The sequence below is a fragment of the Gobio gobio genome, assembly GCF_949357685.1.
Source record: "Gobio gobio genome assembly, chromosome: 10".
NCBI lineage: Eukaryota > Metazoa > Chordata > Actinopteri > Cypriniformes > Gobionidae > Gobio > Gobio gobio.
The window spans coordinates 34,395,948-34,413,936 of NC_137116.1; the positions used below are offsets into that span (position 1 = coordinate 34,395,948).

Genomic DNA, 17,989 nt, shown 5'->3' on the forward strand with positions numbered 1-17,989 from the left:
GTAAAACAAACTGATCCCAGAATTTCATAAATAGCACAATAACATAAGCGGTATTACTCAACACAAGTTTACATTTACATTACATTTAGTCATTTAGCAGACGCTTTTATCCAAAGCGACTTACAAATGAGAGCAATAGAAGCAACTAGAACAGTCAAGGGCAACAGTTGGCAAGTGCTGTAACAAGTCTCAGTTAATCTAGCACAGAACACACAGGACAGAATATATATATATATATTTTTTTTATAAATACATCAGACAGAAAATGAATAGAATGATAAGTGCTATTCTTGATTGGTCAGGTGCTGCTGGAAGAGATGTGTCTTTAGATGTCCATTGAAAATGGCTACAGACTCGGCCGCACAAATTGAGATAGGCAGGTCATTCCACCAAGTGGGGGCGGTCCAAGAAAAGGTCCGTGAGAGCGATTTCATGCCTCTCTGGTATGGCACCACAAGGCGTCGTTCACTGGCAGAACATAAGTTCCTGGAGGGTGTGTAAGTCTGAACAAGCGAGTTTAGGTATATTGGTGCAGAGCCAGTGGTTGCTTTGAAGGCGAGCACCAGTGCCTTGAATCTGATACGATATTTGAAGTTAATAGTGAGTCACATTTTAGACAATGTTGCCAGTTACTTGGTCTATTTTTGCTCTGCCAATGAAAAAGTTTGAATCAAATCGAAGCAAAATAAACTGTTGTATTTCTGAGCAACATACAGCAGTTTTGTTCTTAAATTAATTTATTTGAGAAAAATGTTTAAATGAACGATTAACAGGCTGCATACAAATAAGCATACTTCTCTAATAACAGGCAAAGAACAATTAGTAGTATGTCTGAATTCACAGCATTCATAAAACAGTTGGCAGAAAGTACCCAAATTACCTAGTACTTCTGACGAGATTCGGAAAGTGCGCATTCTTTGGACACTTTACTATCCCATGAGGCCACAGGAGAGGATTTGTGAATGGCCGTGAAGTGACAGAACTACCTGTGACCATGACAGCATGATGAATGTAGTGTGTCCGGATTATATTCCTACTATAAACATTCATACTATAGAATATACATTTTTAACAGTCGTAAAGTAATAATTACTTATTCAAAAGACATCAGAGAGCATGTGATTTCAGACAGAGGGCCATATCATACACCAGGCGCAATGCAACGCCAGGCGACGCAAGTGTTTTTTTTTTTAGTTTCAGTCGACGCAGCTATCATTTTCACATCCAGCATCATGTTGTTTAAATAGCAAATGCACTCCCGCCCATTGACTGGGTCAGAGCATTTCCAAAACTGCCGCCCTTCCTGGTCTGTAGTGGTCAGTATCTATCAAAAGTGGTCCAAGGAAGGAACAGTGGTGAACCGACAACAGAGTCAGGGGCGGCCAAGGCTCATTGATGCACGTGGGGAGCCAAGGCTGGCCCGTGTGGTCCAATCAAACAGACGAGCTACTGTAGTTCAAATTGCTCAAGAAGTTAATGCTGGTTCTGATAGAAAGGTGTCAGAATACACAGTGCATCACAGTTTTTTGCGTACGTGGCTACATAGCCGCAGAACAGTCAGGGTGCCCATGCTGACCCCTGTCCACCGCCGAAAGCACCAACAGTGGGCATGTGAGCATCAGAACTGGACCGCGGAGCAATGGAAGAAGGTGGTCTGGTTTGATGAATCACATTTTCTTTTACATCACGTGGATGGCCGGGTGCGTGTGCGTCGCTTACCTGGGGAACACATGGCACCAGAATGCACTATGGGAAGAAGGCAAGTTGGCGGAGGCAGTGTGATGCTTTGGCCGATGTTCTACTGGGAAACCTTGGGTTCAACCGTCCATGTGGATGTTACTTTGACATGTACCACCTACACAAGCATTGTTGCAGACCTTACACCCTTTCATGGAAATGGTATTCCTTGGTGGATGTGGCCTCTTTCAGCAGGATAATGTGCCCTGCCACAGAGCAATAAATGGTTTGAGGAGCACAACAACGAGTTTGAGGTGTTTACTTGGCCTCCAAATTCCCCAGATCTCGATCCAATCGTGGGATGTGCTGAACAAACAAGTCCAATCCATGGAGGCCCCACCTCGCAACTTACAGGACTTAAAGGATCTGCTGCTAACATCTTGGTGCCAGATACCACAGCACACCTTTAGGGGTCTAGTGGAGTCCATGCCTCAACGGGTCAGGGCTGTTTTGGCAGCAAAAGGGGGACCAACACAATGTCATAATGTTATGCCTGATGATCAATGTATGATGAAATGTATTTAAATTGTAAATTAAATTGTATTAATATAATATAATATAATAATATACATTTAAGTACAAAAGTTTTTGGTGAATCATCACTTGCTATACAAATTTCACGCACAAATGTGTGCGTACGCATACTTAGACCCTCCTGTGTGAGCAACGCATGCTAATGCCAAACATTGCTGTGACGCTGGTTTCACATTACAGTCTCACTGAGTTCAGTCTCTCTGTGGTAGACCGAATCATTTTTACCACAAAGATTCAGAACTCACAGAACAAGTTACAACAAACAATGCATTCAAGAACAGCAGGCTTCAAACAGTCAGATGGAAGGGAAACAAACTTCAAGGGAATCGGTAGGGAATTTTCTATCTAAAACAGGTCAAAACTTCCTCTGAAGGGAAGGCAAACTAAAATAAATGGTGTAAAAAAACAAATTTCTTTTGTTGGCATATTAAACATACACAGTATCCTATTTAAGCCTAACTAGAACGATTAGAATCGACTTTATCGCTTTCTTCAACCATCTTCAGCAGAAACCCACACTGGTCACGATGGAAATACAAAAAACTCAAAATAACAAAATAGGCCCACTTTCAGCAATTACGCAATGATACAGTCAAAGAGAACCAACCTGGGACAGAGCCAGCATAGAAAGGCCTATACATAGATCAGCGTCATGTCACATGTTGAGAGCAGCTGCAACATTAGCAGCAATAAACCAAACGTCAATGTCCAATAAGACAGTAAATAGACATTTAGAAAACATTTACTCTTTCTAAGAAGGAATCTTTATCATTGATCTCCCTGTGCACACTGTGTTATGTATTTACTAGTAGGTCTGGACCAACTTGCAGATTAAACTTGGTCATTTTGGTAATATCTTTCTATTTGTGGTAAATTACACACACATTCTCATTGTCGTTTAAGTGACAAATTCTTGTAGTGACATCTAGAGGACAATTGATGTTATGGAGTTATCCTCAGTGACCTCAGACCATGTTCATCTCTAGAGAGACTACAATTGTTTTTGTTATTGTGCTCTCTCTCAAATTTTTCCAAATGAATTTTAAATCTTAAGTCACAGAAATATCCTTTCTGATTATGCTCAGACTTTAACACAATCATGAGCTATGTGTCACATTGAAACATCTCTTTACTATGGCATACACATAAAACATTTTTAATTTATATTATTCAAATCAATTAAATGATTGTTAGGCTGCATTAACTAGGTCAGCCGGAACCGGGAACACTTCCCATAACACCTGATGTACTCGTTACATCATAAAAAGAATGGCATCTACGCTGATGTTATTCAATCTGTTTATCCCGAGTTTTACTGCAGTCAGCCGGATCCGGGCCGTATCCAGATCAGATGGTGGACCTGCGCCCAGACATGACCAACGCAGAGACCGTGTCAATTAGACTCCCCCCTGAAATTGCCTCACCGACACGGCATCCACAATAAACCCGTCTCTGGCGTGATGACTCTGATCTTTCGAATATTCCTATTTAATAATTGTTTAAAGCTACACTATGTAAATTTTCCATCCACTAGAGGTCGCCTATTCAAAACAAAGGCGTAGTTTGATGACGCCAAGTTTGAGCGCAGACTCTTGGGACAAGTGGTCTTCACCTCACAGCCGGTGGAAAAGAATCGGGATAGGACTCGGGCAGAAATCATGTTCATGGATGTGATTATTAACGTTACTGTAGTATGAAGAAGAAGCAGGAGCGATGGTTAATAAGAAGAGCACGACACAAGCCTTGCGAACAGCGGGACCTTTATTATGGCATAGTCGCCGGCAGGATGTTTAGTATGCCACAGTCGCCGGCGCCATTTCCGCTTTTCCGGTCATGAGTATGAGGTTATGCAGCTCTGTTTATCATATTAGATACATCTGAGTGTGTTGAAAATTATGTTATGACATTACTATGTGCGTTCGCTCGGCAGCAGCTATGACACTTGTTCACACTGCAGTGAGAGTAAAGCATTTTTGCTGAATAAAACCGGAAACCAAGGGGAACGCAGATATGACGCAATTGACAGGCGACTCCCTCACACGTCCCGGTTCCTTGGTTAAAATAGCAATTTTCTCAGGATTTACAAATAGCTGGAAACATTTGGGATATTGTAAGTACTCAACTGAACAAAATATATAACACTGGCCTAGTGGTTTCTGGATATTTTACTGAAAAAAATTTACATAGTGCACCTTTAATCGAAATGTCATCCCAAATAAACCTGTCTCCGGCGTGATGACTCCGATCCTTTGAATATTCCTATTTTAATAATTGTTTAATCGACACGTCATCCTCAATAAACCCATCTCCGGCGTGATGCCTCCAATCTTTCGAAAATTCCGATCTAATATGACTTCTGCCCTGTAAGGTTGCCAGAATAATAATCATACACTGTTTGTTAATTGGCCAGAGGAGAACTGGCACCCCGACTGAGCCTGGTTTCTCCCAAAGTTCATTTTTCACCATTATGCCACCTGATGGAGTTTTGGTTCCTTGCCACTGTCGCCTTTGGCTTGGCTTGCTCAGTTGGGGACACTAAACTTTCAACTAAATATCCAAATAAATGTAATTACAAAACTAAATTAACTATATCAACTAAATTACTGATCTGCCCACATAATTGAAATGAGCTAGATGACATCACCGTTTTCTTCAGAGCGGCTGTACAGCCGAATCATATTCTGTTGCATTATTTTCCTATTTAACACTCTGAAGCTGCTTTGAAACAATCTGCTTTGTAAAAAGCGCTATATAAATAAAGCTGACTTGACTTGACATTAATCTTTTACTGTTTGTTCTTGACATTTCTTGGTTTTAATACTTTAATATACACTGTTTCTGTTGTTTGCACTTGTCAGGAAGTACAGAAGTTCAATGTTAGGCCTATTGGTGGGGTACAATAATCAAGATGGTCGAGTTCAATCTAGTCGCTGGGTTTAAGCTGTTGTTAACTTCTACAAAGACTTACCCTGCATTATTGCTGACTGCAGTCAGGCTCTTCACTCCTGTCTTCAACAAACTGTTTATCAGGTTCTCTGGAATACCACATAGGCCAAAACCTGTGAATGAGTGAAAAGGATAGTAAAGAATAAAGAAAATACTTGCTGGCATGACCTCCTCAGCCATTTATCAGGGAGATGCCAATAAATGTTATACAGACTAAAGGATAATTAGTAATTAAAAATCGTATTAAAAGTAATATTCAAAGGTTTGGGGGTCAGTACATTTTTGAAGTAAGGAAATTAAAGCTTTTATTCAGCAAGGATACATTAAATTGATCAAAAGTGAAAGTAAATACGTTTATGTTACAAAAGATTTACATTTCAAATAAAAGTTTTTCTTTTGAACTCTCTTTTCATCAAAGAGTCTAATGCTTAAAAAATATTAAGCAGCATAACTGTTTTAACATTGACAACAATAAGAACTGTTTCTTGAGCACAAAATCAGCAAGTTAGAGTGGTTTCTGATGGATAATGGGACTGAAGACTGGAGTAATGATGCTGAAGATTCAACTTTGCCATCCCAGAAATAAATTCCATTTTAAAATATATTAACATAGAAAACTGTTCTTTTGAATAGTAATAATATTTTCAAAATATGACAGTTTTTACTGTATTTTTGATCAAATAAATACAGCCCTGGTGAGCATAAGACACTTCTTTTAAACTTCTTAGTAATGACTAAGCACACAGTTACTGATTAAGGGTGAGTTTATGATAAATCATAACCCTTACGTTACCTCCCACAAGAATAGTTGCTCCATTAGGAATATCTTTGATGGCGTCTAGGGGGTCAGAATAAAATCGTCCAGACCGTTGACTTGAAGTGGAAAAGTAACAGCCGCACGTCTGCCAACCACAAACATTGAGTAGAATGAATGAAACGGGCTGGACATACAGAAACAAACACTCCAGGAAGCACTTTATAGCATGAATGAAACAGAATTCCACACTTCATGTTAACCATTTACAATGGATAGAAAAGTGAATTAAGATAAATGTCAAATAAGAGTGTTTCCACTGTCAACTACAGCAGTTAGAATTTCCCATGCTGACATTCACGTGATAAATAAACCCTGGGAGTCCAGCCAAGCAATCTATTTCATTTCTACCTTTATTTGTTTATACAACAGTGCGTTTGACCTCACAAATGCTCCAAAGGACGAGGAGAGGAAACAGCCGACCACTTATCACTCTGTCTCAATAAATAATACACTTGACCAGTATTACTAAACAACAATCGATAAATACAGATTTGTAGGTAAAACCAGTATGACCATTCCCTGTGTTATTCCTTAAAACAGTGGTTTCTACTCTGTTACTGTCTGTAAACAGAACAACTCCGTGAACCTCAAAGGCACATGACACTAGCATGAGACTGTCATAAATAAATGACTTTAAAACCAAGGCTATCTTAGTAGCCAGTGCCTGGAGAATTCCTATCATTGTTCTGAGAACTAGTTATAATAGCGATCTAGTTCATATGTTACGTGATATAATGAGCCAAATGGTTGGTAGGACAAAAAGGGAGGTGTGAATGTGAGTAGAGTTGGGTTACTGTGTTAACCAATGAATAGTGTCAGTTGTGTTGTCAAGGTAGTTGTCCAAATAAAAAAAATTAAAAAAAGTTTTTCATTGATAAAAAATACGTGGTAGAGTATGCCTCAAGACAGAATTGCTTAATGACCTTGTGTTTTCAGTCCAACAATAAAACAAAAATATAAAAAGAAACAGGAATGATTGGTTGTGACTCAAGATCATGTGTATGCTGGTTATATATTTTATGGCTTGCTGAATTAAAAACGCAATGCAGCACCAGATTACTACTTTTAAAAGTCTTATAGGTATATTAAATGATTTTGACTTCAAAAATATTTAAGTTTTGCAAAGCATCATTTAAACACATGCAAACACCTCATTCATGTATAGCTTCCTTATACTAGCTATGAACGTCTATCTTCGCCCTGCAATAGGATGTGGGGTTCAAAACCGACAAAAAATAGAAGCACCGACACGTTCAACATCATGCAAAATTTCGGATGCACCGTCTTTTGCTTATAAACACTGACCTTGCCAACGGAGAATCGCAAGAGGTTCGTCTTGATCGTCGCTGTCACGTTCCTGATGATCACATTCTCCGCTCGAGATAACGCTTTAATAGTCGCCATGTCTGAAAAATACAGGCCTAATTTTGTGTATGGTGAATGATGGTGACAGACAGTATGCCCTCGCTGATCTCAGAAAGGAGGGGGTGAGGTAAGCGAAGGAGTGTCGGGGGCTCGATTTGCTTATTTGCATTTAACTCTCTCACTACCATCTAGCGATTTCCGATTCATTCAACTGAGTCGGATCTTTTTTGTTAAAGTGTCTGGATGATTCATTTACGATTCAGACTGAATCTTTTGGAGTGGTTCCAGATTCAACAACGCATTTTTTAATCACCGAGAATTGTTTTTAGTACATGTCCGACTTTCAATGATCCAAATAAAACGAGTCATTAAACAGAACAAAAAGTATTTGCTTTATTAGCCATACAGCATAAATGTTACACATAGGCTGCAACTTTTGGAAAAACACATACGACACAGAGCAAAACAAATAAAAATAAATGAACTGTAGTATTGTTAATGTAAATTAAAAGTTTGTTTATGTTCTAAATGTTTATAACATACTCATGCTTTTATTTCAAGGAATATTTTTTATTCAAACAGATATAGTTCCAAAATAACAGAATCACAATCAACAATAGAGAGAAAAAAGAAAATATCAACAAAAACAAAAACCAAGGCAAAAGAAGACTTACAAAAAAAATTGAATAAAAATAAATAAAATAATACAAAATACACAGCCAGCCTACATAAATAAAATGATAAAAGTAAATAACATAAAATGTAACCGTGAAATTAAAATAAATAGAATAGAATCTTAGAATAAGCACAAGAATGCACGTCATCATTGAAACAACGTGGTGCATAATTAAGTCATAACCTAAAATAATGTTTGAATCTTTCTTTGAACTGGTTCTTTGAAACGAACTGTTCGAAAGAACCGACTCGCAGAAATGAGTCGGACCTCCCATCATCACTACTGCCAACATTGATTTCAATTCACTGTTATTAAACACCGAGTATTGTGGGTCATTTGGGTAAGGGTGGACAAAGTAAGCTTCTGTTCGGATGCAAGTGCCAAGGGTGCCATTTATGAATGAAACGAAAGAAGAAAACATCCCAGTAATCCTCCGCACGTGAGCAATCGCGCGCTCGTCACGTGACTGTCGTTTGCAGTCATGGCCGACGACTACAGACGAAGCGTCGAGCTGGAGAGGAGGATTTTTGAGTTAGATAACAAGTGTGCCACCCTTCGGACCGAGAAACCAGGTAACCGGGAATCGTGGCGTCAATTGCGTAAAATCAGACGCTCGTTATTACATAAAGTGAGGTTAATTGGCCGAATCAGCCCGGTGTTGTCATCGTTAGCTAGTTAGCTTAGCCGCTCTGCATTAGCATTCCTGCGAACCACAACAAATATTTCCCTGCCCTTCTATTACGCTGTTTATACGGGAAATGTTTGACCTACTAGTTTACAAGAACATCGTAGTAGTAATGCTAAACCGTGCACGACTTTAAAAGGCAAACCACGTTTGTTGTGTGCTGTGTTTTTTCATATGTTTGACTAGCTAGTTAGGTGCAGTTTGCATGAAGTGAATTCGCATGTGGCCGTGCAGTGTTTCAGAACACAATGCATAAATTATATTACACATTTTATACGTAGCTATAGTTACTTTGTAATGTGATAGTAGAGGTGTTGCAATAGGAATTTAACGGACTATCAATCTCTTTTTAGCAGTACTTCGCCTACTTCAGCCAGACAAAAGGTCATGTTAATATAAAAATAGTCACGCAATAGTCATATTTATAGTCTGAAAATCTGAAATGTTGCAGATTGTTGCACTATTCCTGTAAAGGCACCTTGGCGTTTTAGATCCTGTCAGTCATACGTAGTTTCAGAGCTGCCAACTTTTCAAAAAAACTTAGAGTGAGATTTGGTGGGGCCAACCAAAATTTTGCCGCGTACAAAGCAAAAATTACAACAACAAAAAATTAAATAAATAATAATCATTATATATATATATATATATATATATATATATATATATATATATATATATATATATATATATATATAATAGCTATATACACACACACATCACAGAAAACACTCTCTCTGCATTAGCATTTGAGTAGTATTGTTTTTTTGTTTTTTTTATGTCTTTTTTGCCTTTGATAAGGTTGAAAATTAATTCTGTCTATTAAGACAAAATGCATCTTTATGACGCTTTGTATACAGTATATCCTATAGACACACACACACACAATTTTAAAGCACTATAGAGGAATGGTTTTGTCTAATAGAGCAAATTGATTATACATCAACCTACAGTATACATTTACAGGGAAGAAAAAGGAAAAAACTGTCAGTCCTGTCTGTTGCTCTTCTGTCTGTTGTGTGGTTATTTTTTGCTGCGGCTGATCTAAAAAAACATTGTAGTAAAAACTACTTTAAGTAGTTAAGTTACATTCAAGTTATACCCTTTTGAAAAAGTAGCTACACTACAAGTTACTATCAAAAAGTAGCTGGCTATTGAAACCACTTTTTTCTTTTTCTTTTTTTTTTACAATGAGATTGTTACAAATAACTGAATAAGTGTTAATGAAGAATGTTATACTATTTGGGGTTTCAAGCTTCATAATGCAATGTAATTATGATTTCAAAGAGTATAGGGTGAATTCAGGGTTATTGGGACACTTTTCCCCAGACATTTCAATGGAAAAAAACTGTCAGAATCATTACACACTCAAATATAGCCTATCTCAAACTGGCTGTTAAAGTGCAAAATGGCTACAAATTTAACATCAGTGCAAGAACAAAATGTATGCAAATCAACTTGCGATGCTGTTTGCGAACGTTCGTTGGAACTATGGGTTCGGGAAAAACGACTCGTTTAACTATGCTTATAATGACGGAACTTGTGACCATATAGCGAACGACACTTTCGGGAAACGCACCTCTGAGCCTCACTCCACTCCACTTCGCTCATTACAGGCTCGTTCTCGTCAGAACCCAAAACAGTATGTAGTTTTAGGTCGCGCAACACCGTATTTTTTTGCACATGAATCTTGAACGCCCTCACCGAAAGCATAACTAATCGATCAACATGATCGGCTCAACATGTAGATCTATAGATAAACTCATCTTTCAGGCATTTGACCGACCAGGTGACACTTCAGCGTGAGAAATCGGGGGTGTGGCGTGTGAGCGTGTGAAACCAATCAAATGCGTGTGTCTCACGGCCAATGCGTGAGAGTTGGCAGCTCTGTAGTTTACACACATACTAATGCGTTCTTGTCTTTTAAGGCACCATGGAATCAATTTGATGTATTAGATTTTATTTATCATTTATTTATTATAAATTATTTATCCGTGCACAACACACACACACACACACACACACACACACACACACACACACACACACACACACATATATATGATGTGTTTACTAGCATGAGGTCAGGACAACCTGTCACTCACATGAGATCACTGCAATAGCAGAGCCATTCAATAAACTCCTGATGGAGAAAATCAAGTAACGCCCTTTATTTTTTGGTTCAAGAAGCCTTTTCACTTGGATATGAATTTAAATGATACCACCAGACAGTTGAATGTAGCCATTGACTTCCTATTGTCAACTGTCTGTTTACCAACATTTTTCAAAATATATTTAGTTTTCAACAGAGGAAAGAAACTCGTACAGGTTTGGAACTCACAAGACTGAGTAAATTATGACAATCCTCCTTTAACCAGGAGTTTTAAAACAAGCTCTCTTCAGTTCAGTCAGAGTCCTAGTTTCCTCTCTCATTGTGACATGAAATGTTGCGATTTGTTGTTTTGTACCAAAGCTGTTCTGCAGGTATTTGATTTATTACAGATTAATGTTCATTAAAATGGCTAAATAAGTATAATATTTTCTTTTTAGGGACAGTGTTTTGAAGCCTGATTCCACAGTCATTTAGAATCAAAGCTTTGCTAGAACAATAACCTCAGCTGTTTGTCTTATACCACCAACTGTAAACTCTGATGTTTTATGTCCTCTATTATACATTATATACTAATAACATATTTTCTTTTTTCCTAGATGATGACTACTTACAGAATGCATCTTCCATACTAGACAAGTTGAAAACATATTATAGACATGGAGGAGAGAGCAGCAGCCTACCTAAACTGCTGCAGGATTACACACAGGTACTTCACAACACACATCTCACCCTGTAGCATTTCCACAAGCATAGCCTAATCATATATTACCATGTTGGATCTAGGAATAATGCAGTCATGAACATATTGTTTTAAGTTGTATTTGAATATCATTTCATTTGGTCTTTGCTATATTGTATGGCACATTTAAACTGTAACTTGTATATTGTCAGTCTGCCCCAATCAAAAATGCACAGTTCTTGTTGACCACTATGATTATTAATAGCTATTTTTTGGTTTCGGTGTAACAAAGTAGTCGATTATTATTTTAGCATATTTAACAGTTTATTTTAAATAAAACAATTTCATAGATAAACTTTAAGTTAAACCCTAATGTTAGCATTTTCTTCCCAAATTGGACAGGGTCTTTGCAGGTCCTTAAATCAGTTTGATTTAAAATTCTTAAATAACATTTCAGGGGGATTTTTGATGACCTAGTGTGATTATTGAACCACAAAAGGCTTTGATTGAATTAAATGTCAAAACATGGCACATTCTACAGGCTCACGGTTTCAAAGCAGTTCACAATCATTGAATGCCGCACATTTATGCCAAGTAATCACGCATTACTGTTGAATTATGCCAGTGTTTACGTTATGGTGTTTATATTGAAACATGTTGTATATTATTGTAAGAGTGCATATTTTTCCATCTTTTTAAATGAGCAGCTGGAAGAAGTAAAGCATATACATTTCAAAATAAAAGTCCTAGTGTTTTTGGGCTTGTTTATAATGAAAAAGTCCTGCATTATGCATAATTTTTTCCCTGGATATTTGTATTTTGGTTATGCAATAAACTGCATCTGGCATTTAATTTCAGGGTGTCACAAGAAGGAAAAACTAGGAACAGTTTAACATTCAATATAGAGATTGTATTGTTTATTGTCTTTCTTTAAACATATGGTCTAAAGTTCATTGACAAATGAATCTGGTCTAACATGTAACACCACGTGCAATCAAATGTACGGGTAAAATAGATGTTCAGTGACTTGTGCTTAAGGTGCTAAATAATGTACGATACAGTCATGTGTAGTTGTTAATCATGTACAGATCTACATGTAGATTTGTTTCTCTCATGTGTCTTGTATACCTCTATCTATGTGCAGTAATGTATGTTATGTGCATGTACAATAGGTGTGTCATATGTATACAGATCAATTTGCAGAACTGCCTGTTTGTATCATGTATTGTGTCCTTCAGTTGTTCTTAAATAAAATAAAAACATTGTTATATCAGAAAAATCCAATATTGATCAACATTTAGTTTATATGTAATCATATATTAGTGCATAAACTAACTTCGATGCATAAGTTTATATTGAATAAAACATGTCTTAGGGCTGATTCACACAGAACACATTTTTGCTTTGGAAAACATGAGACGTGGGCAGTTGAATGGGGAAAAAGCATGCAGTCTCTTAACTTATTTTAACTTGAGCACAGCGTTTTTAGAACCATGTCATGCACGAGATGATGCAAAAGACACAAGACGTGAGCGCAACGGTCAAACACGTCTGTAGCGTGTGTTTACATAGAAAATTATGGAAAAGTTGTGCAGTGGAATGGAAAAACGCATTCTATGTGAACGGCACCTTAAGTATTTTACATATGCAGGTACCATGTTTTGTTGGTGAATGTTCGCCCCAGGCTGTTTAATTGAGTAAAAAAAAAATAGATTTGAGCTGCATGGGCATACAGTAATAGTTTAATTTGTGTATGTCATCATAATTAAGGTCTTTAAATAGTCACATTTCATTTTAAAAACACTGCAGATTCCCTAATTTACATGTAATGGCTCACATGGCCCATTGTTTTACCCACATTTCTGCAGGTTGTCTTGGACATTACATTCTATGAGGAAAACAAGCTTGTAGATCAGGAGTTTCCCGAGGACACTTCTCCTTTCAAAATCCAGCAGTTACTACAGGACTTGACAGAGCCAGAGGTGTTAGCAGGGCGACTGGTACCAGCTCAAGAGGTGTTGTATTTCTCTATCTGTAAAAGATCTTTTATTGAGACTATTGGTTTTATTATTTGCTGATGATGTTCTGAATAAGCACATTTTTATGCATTTACTAGTGGGCGTTCAGAATAAATATTCTTTACTTTAAACACACACACAGCATACGTAATTGAACACCCACAGGCTTCTATTTTTAGAGCTTAATTGGCATGGACTGAAGAAGAAGAGCAAACTCTTCTGTGAGTAACTGTAGTGTGATGCTCTGATTGGTCTCAGGTGCAGTCTGTGCTTGGACTGGAGCTGCTGGAGTGCCTATACTGGAGGCGTGGGGCATTATTATATATGTACTGCCACACACTACACCAGCGCAAGCAATGGATCAAGAAGAACAAAGCCACATTCCTTAAGGTTCTTTCTCCAACCTCTCACTCCACAGTGCCAGTTTTAGTGGCCATGAATTGAGTAAGTGTTGCAATGCTCCGTGTCTTCACAGTGTCTTCAAGAAGGTGTGCGTTACCTTATGAGAATGTTGCAAGTGAGGAACTCAGTCAAGCTGAACGATGGTGTGGTTTTTCATGACTCTGCAACCGCCAATTTTCTGGCAGAAGGTACATCTTCGCAAATGTACTTTCTGTTCTAAAAACTGAAAGTCGATTGATTGTTTTCTGTGGCGTTTTGTTTGGAATTTGGGAACTGAAAACTTCAGACATGCCCGTTATTGTGTGTGCTCTGACTTCAAAATGTGTCTCTGTGCGTGACACATCAAGCATTGTGTCTCTGCAGGGGTGGATTTTCAAAGCATTTGTAACATCTCTAAATAGTGCAACAGCTGTGTTATCAGTATCTTCAAACATTTGTTTATTTACGAAGAGGTTTTCCATCGGAGAGATGTGTAGCTGGTAAACTTTACTCGTAGTGCTTGTATTAATGTATAGCAAGCAATATTTCAGTGGGTTTTACAATGCAGTGGTTTGTATCCAAGTAATTTGCTATATATGAATAAATTAACTAGGGCTGTAATCAACCAAAGAAAATCTTGGTCGACTGAAGTCCTGAAATTTTCAACTAAAAATGACGTTAGGGGGAAAAAAAACGTTAAATTAATTGGCTGTGCACTGTGCGTAGTACTTGGTAGCCTTGTTGTCTGCCTAAATGAATTATAAATAAACATAAAAAACTAGTAGGCTATTTGCAGTATATTAAATCGTTTTTGACCTGATTATTTTGCACTGAAATGAGTCTGACATATGAGCAGGGGCAAAACTACCCAGTGCAGCAACAATTTTGGCGCCCCCAATTCGGGTATAGCTATTTTATGTCATCCATCTTATTCGTTTTTTAACAAACGTTTAAAATACGCAAGGTTTTTTTTTTTCACTGTAATATTTTATTGTTGTTGTATTTTCATTAAAAATAGGCTAATAACAAACATAAAAATAAACATTAGTTTGAAAGTAATTAAAGAGGAGATTATGAGGTAAGCAATATCATACGAGCAAAAGTGCTATTTTCCAGGGTAGCCTATATCAGCACGATTGCAAAATGCAATATTAATTTTATACAACAGTTCAATAAACAACAAGTTGTCACTTTTTACAGTTTTGCTCTATTTTTCCAACAAAGTATAGGTTTCGTTCTCGAATAATTCACCGTTTTCGAACAGTCGGTTAGAACTAATTAGTTGAATGATTCTAGAATCCACTCCCGCCGCCAACTATAGTGGCAGTTTATAGTTTCATAGGCCTGGAATAATTTCATTTTTCTATAATTAAAATATTATATTTAGAACATAAATCTAAAAATCTCATTACATTATTTAGGCAATTGTAATTACAGTGTAAGTGGATTTTGATAAATGGTAAGATGGATTTTGTTGATACTAATTTCATTTAATTCTTATAACAGCCATAGTGTATCGTGGTAAATAGTGTAATTACTTAAAAAGATGGTCAGCAATATGTAACTTTACTTTATAAGAGGTGTGCCCTAAAAAGTAAGCATGCAATTTTGAGAACACCAAGGAAAGCGCACGTTCTTTTCCTCTGTTTGGATACTTCAAACACAAGTTTGCACTGCCTGTTTGGTTTACCTGTTTAGCCTACACATTAACATGCGTTTTGTCCGACTCATAGCGCGCGTCCTCGACGCGTGATTTACCATATAAGCGTGCGTTCTTAATGTGCGCTCTGGGTCACGGAAAACGCGCAACGGAACTAATAGCAATTCACGCGTCGAGGACGTGCGCTTTGATATAAAAACACGCATCGGAAATGCACGTTTCAGAACGCACGTTTTTGTGGTAAATCACGCGCCATGGACACGCGTTTTGCTGTCAAATCGCACGCTTTTGATGTGTCAATGCGCAATCAGACGCCCGTCCAAGGGTGAACACTTTGGCTTGCCACCGGCGCCAGGCGCGTCCACTCGCGATATTCCATTATTATCCAAAATTCTATTATGGACTCTTATGAGGGCGCCTACTCTAGCCTGTTAGTCCTCTAAAATGTTATATAATATTGAGGAAATACAGAAATTATTTAGAAACGCACAACAGCAGCTATATATAGAAAAAGGAAAAAAAAAATCATACCATCGCTTTGGCGCCCCCAAGGTGCTGCGCCCCTATGCGCCGCATATAGCGCATACCCACTTTTTGCGCCACTGCATATGAGTCTGTCGGCTCTGATAGCGTTGCAACACGTGCACCTGCGCAATTTCATAGCCTATGATTTCCGAAAATATAGTACTATGTTGTCAACTAGTGATATCATCACAAGAACTTTTGAGGAATATGCAACATAATTTAGACATTTGTTTTTGTCATATTATAATAACTGACAGACACTATAATTTTAGCCACTCTGTGCAGCTCGAACAGGAGCTCAGCTCAGCTTCGCGGCTGAGACACGAATGGACTATTAACTTAAAGCTTTTACTCTTAAACACAAAAGGCCCGTCCACTTTAATAAAAAAGGAATATTTATTAAACAAGCCAGATCAAGAGCAGAAAAAACGCTCTCACAATTAAATAAATAATATACAGCAAACTAGCCTACCGGTACTTCAATCTGTCTCTTATCCAGTGGGTTGGGCTAATCCAAAAGAAGTGAAAACAAGGGGGTGTTCTGAAGACCGACTGTTACCTGTGAAACGGGTGCTCTGAAAACACCCCCATTAGCAATTAGTGCTTTCCACCTGATGAAATGAACACGGCAAAACTGACAGTACAGATCCACTTTTGCGGCACGACTGAAGCGTAGTGTTGTGGCGCTTCCCCTCGTGTATGTTGATGGGCGTTCCTCAAGTTTACCGCTATGGGCGTGCGTTTGAGCCAGCGGGGAAAGAAAAACAAAGGACCAGCGAGAGACTTGCGCACGGCCAAAGTGGTAAACTTGAGGAACGCCCATCAACATACACATGAGGGGAAGCGTCACAACAACACCATGCTTCAGTTGTGCCGCAAAAGTGGATTTGTACTCTCATGAAATGAACGCGGCAGAAAATCGACCAATCAGAATTTCGGTCGAGCCAGAATGTATCGACTAATAATCGACTGGGAGATTACAGCCCTAAAATGAACTCCTACACAGTTCTGTGAAGTCATAATCACAGAAGTTAATGGGCAAGATCTAATGAGAGTGTCATTTTGTAGAGAATATAATTTTTTACTAATCAAAATAAAATGCTTGTTATAAGTGTGTGTGTATTTATATTCTTGACTAATTAAGTTTTTTACCCTTTCCCCCCATTAGGTATCTTTTCTGATACTCACTTGCTTACAATGATGTACATTGGTGAGATGTGTTTCTGGGCAGTGAAATATGAGGACTGCAGCATGGACACCACAGAGCGCAAAGAGGACAGGCTTCATTTCCGAGATATTGGCACACAAATCCTCCATAAGTACGTGCTGGCATGCGAGGGGCCACTTCAGGGTCAGGGCTGGAACACAGAGAATGCCAAGGAGATCCTTAGTATTCTACAGTAAACCTGGAGAGCAGTTTTAGGAGAGGAGGTTCACAAAATGTCATTTGTTCTGAAGCTAGCAAAAAAGAAAAAAAAAGTAAACACAAACAAAAAAGATTAAAAGAGAAAAATACTGAAAACAAAAAAGGCACTTATCTTCCGGTCCAGATTTGCTTTCTGGATGTGTGTTTTCGCTGAGAATGTGGAATAATACTTCTAATGTAAAATATAAACAAATAACTATTTGTTTAAGGAAACGATTATTCCAGCTGAGAAACATCACACAACTTTTTATTTATTTTAATTTTTATTTATTTATTTTTAGTTAATTACATTTATATATGTCATTTATATATGTTAAAAGAAATGGTACAAAGGAGGGGGAAATGCAGATATATGTTGCATATTTAAGTATTCGTGACCATTTTTAAGTATGGACCTTTTCTTTTTAATAACATCTTTGTATATGACACC

General features: G+C 37.8%; 2 protein-coding genes across 2 annotated transcripts in view; one reads left to right on the forward strand and one right to left on the reverse strand.

Annotated features, from left to right (window-relative positions):
* oxct1a (3-oxoacid CoA transferase 1a) overlaps positions 1 to 7,617 on the reverse strand; it is a 58,351-nt gene extending 50,734 nt beyond the window's left edge. Inside the window, exons 1-3 of the mRNA XM_079827967.1 lie at positions 7,340 to 7,617; positions 6,011 to 6,119; positions 5,240 to 5,330 (exon numbers count right to left, since the gene is read on the reverse strand). Coding sequence (XP_079684093.1) covers positions 5,240 to 5,330; positions 6,011 to 6,119; positions 7,340 to 7,438 — 299 coding nt within the window. The 5' untranslated portion in view covers positions 7,439 to 7,617. The remainder of the gene's footprint in view (positions 1 to 5,239; positions 5,331 to 6,010; positions 6,120 to 7,339) is intronic.
* Positions 7,618 to 8,333: 716 nt separating this feature from the next.
* Positions 8,334 to 17,663, forward strand: rimoc1 (rab7a interacting mon1-ccz1 complex subunit 1). Its single transcript, XM_079827033.1, has 6 exons — positions 8,334 to 8,647; positions 11,467 to 11,576; positions 13,418 to 13,564; positions 13,826 to 13,957; positions 14,043 to 14,157; positions 17,302 to 17,663. The coding sequence occupies exons 1-6, from the start codon at positions 8,557 to 8,559 to the stop codon at positions 17,535 to 17,537; spliced, it is 831 nt and encodes a 276-aa protein (XP_079683159.1). The 5' UTR covers positions 8,334 to 8,556; the 3' UTR covers positions 17,538 to 17,663.
* The last annotated feature ends 326 nt before the right edge of the window (positions 17,664 to 17,989 follow it).

Excerpts from the sequence above, each read along its gene's own strand:
- rimoc1 (XM_079827033.1), top strand. The coding sequence starts at position 8,557 with ATGGCCGACGACTACAGACGAAGCGTCGAGCTGGAGAGGAGGATTTTT. Across the intron at positions 8,648-11,466 it reads CCTTCGGACCGAGAAACCAG|ATGATGACTACTTACAGAAT; the intron begins GTAACCGGGAAT and ends CTTTTTTCCTAG. Across the intron at positions 11,577-13,417 it reads TGCTGCAGGATTACACACAG|GTTGTCTTGGACATTACATT; the intron begins GTACTTCACAAC and ends ACATTTCTGCAG.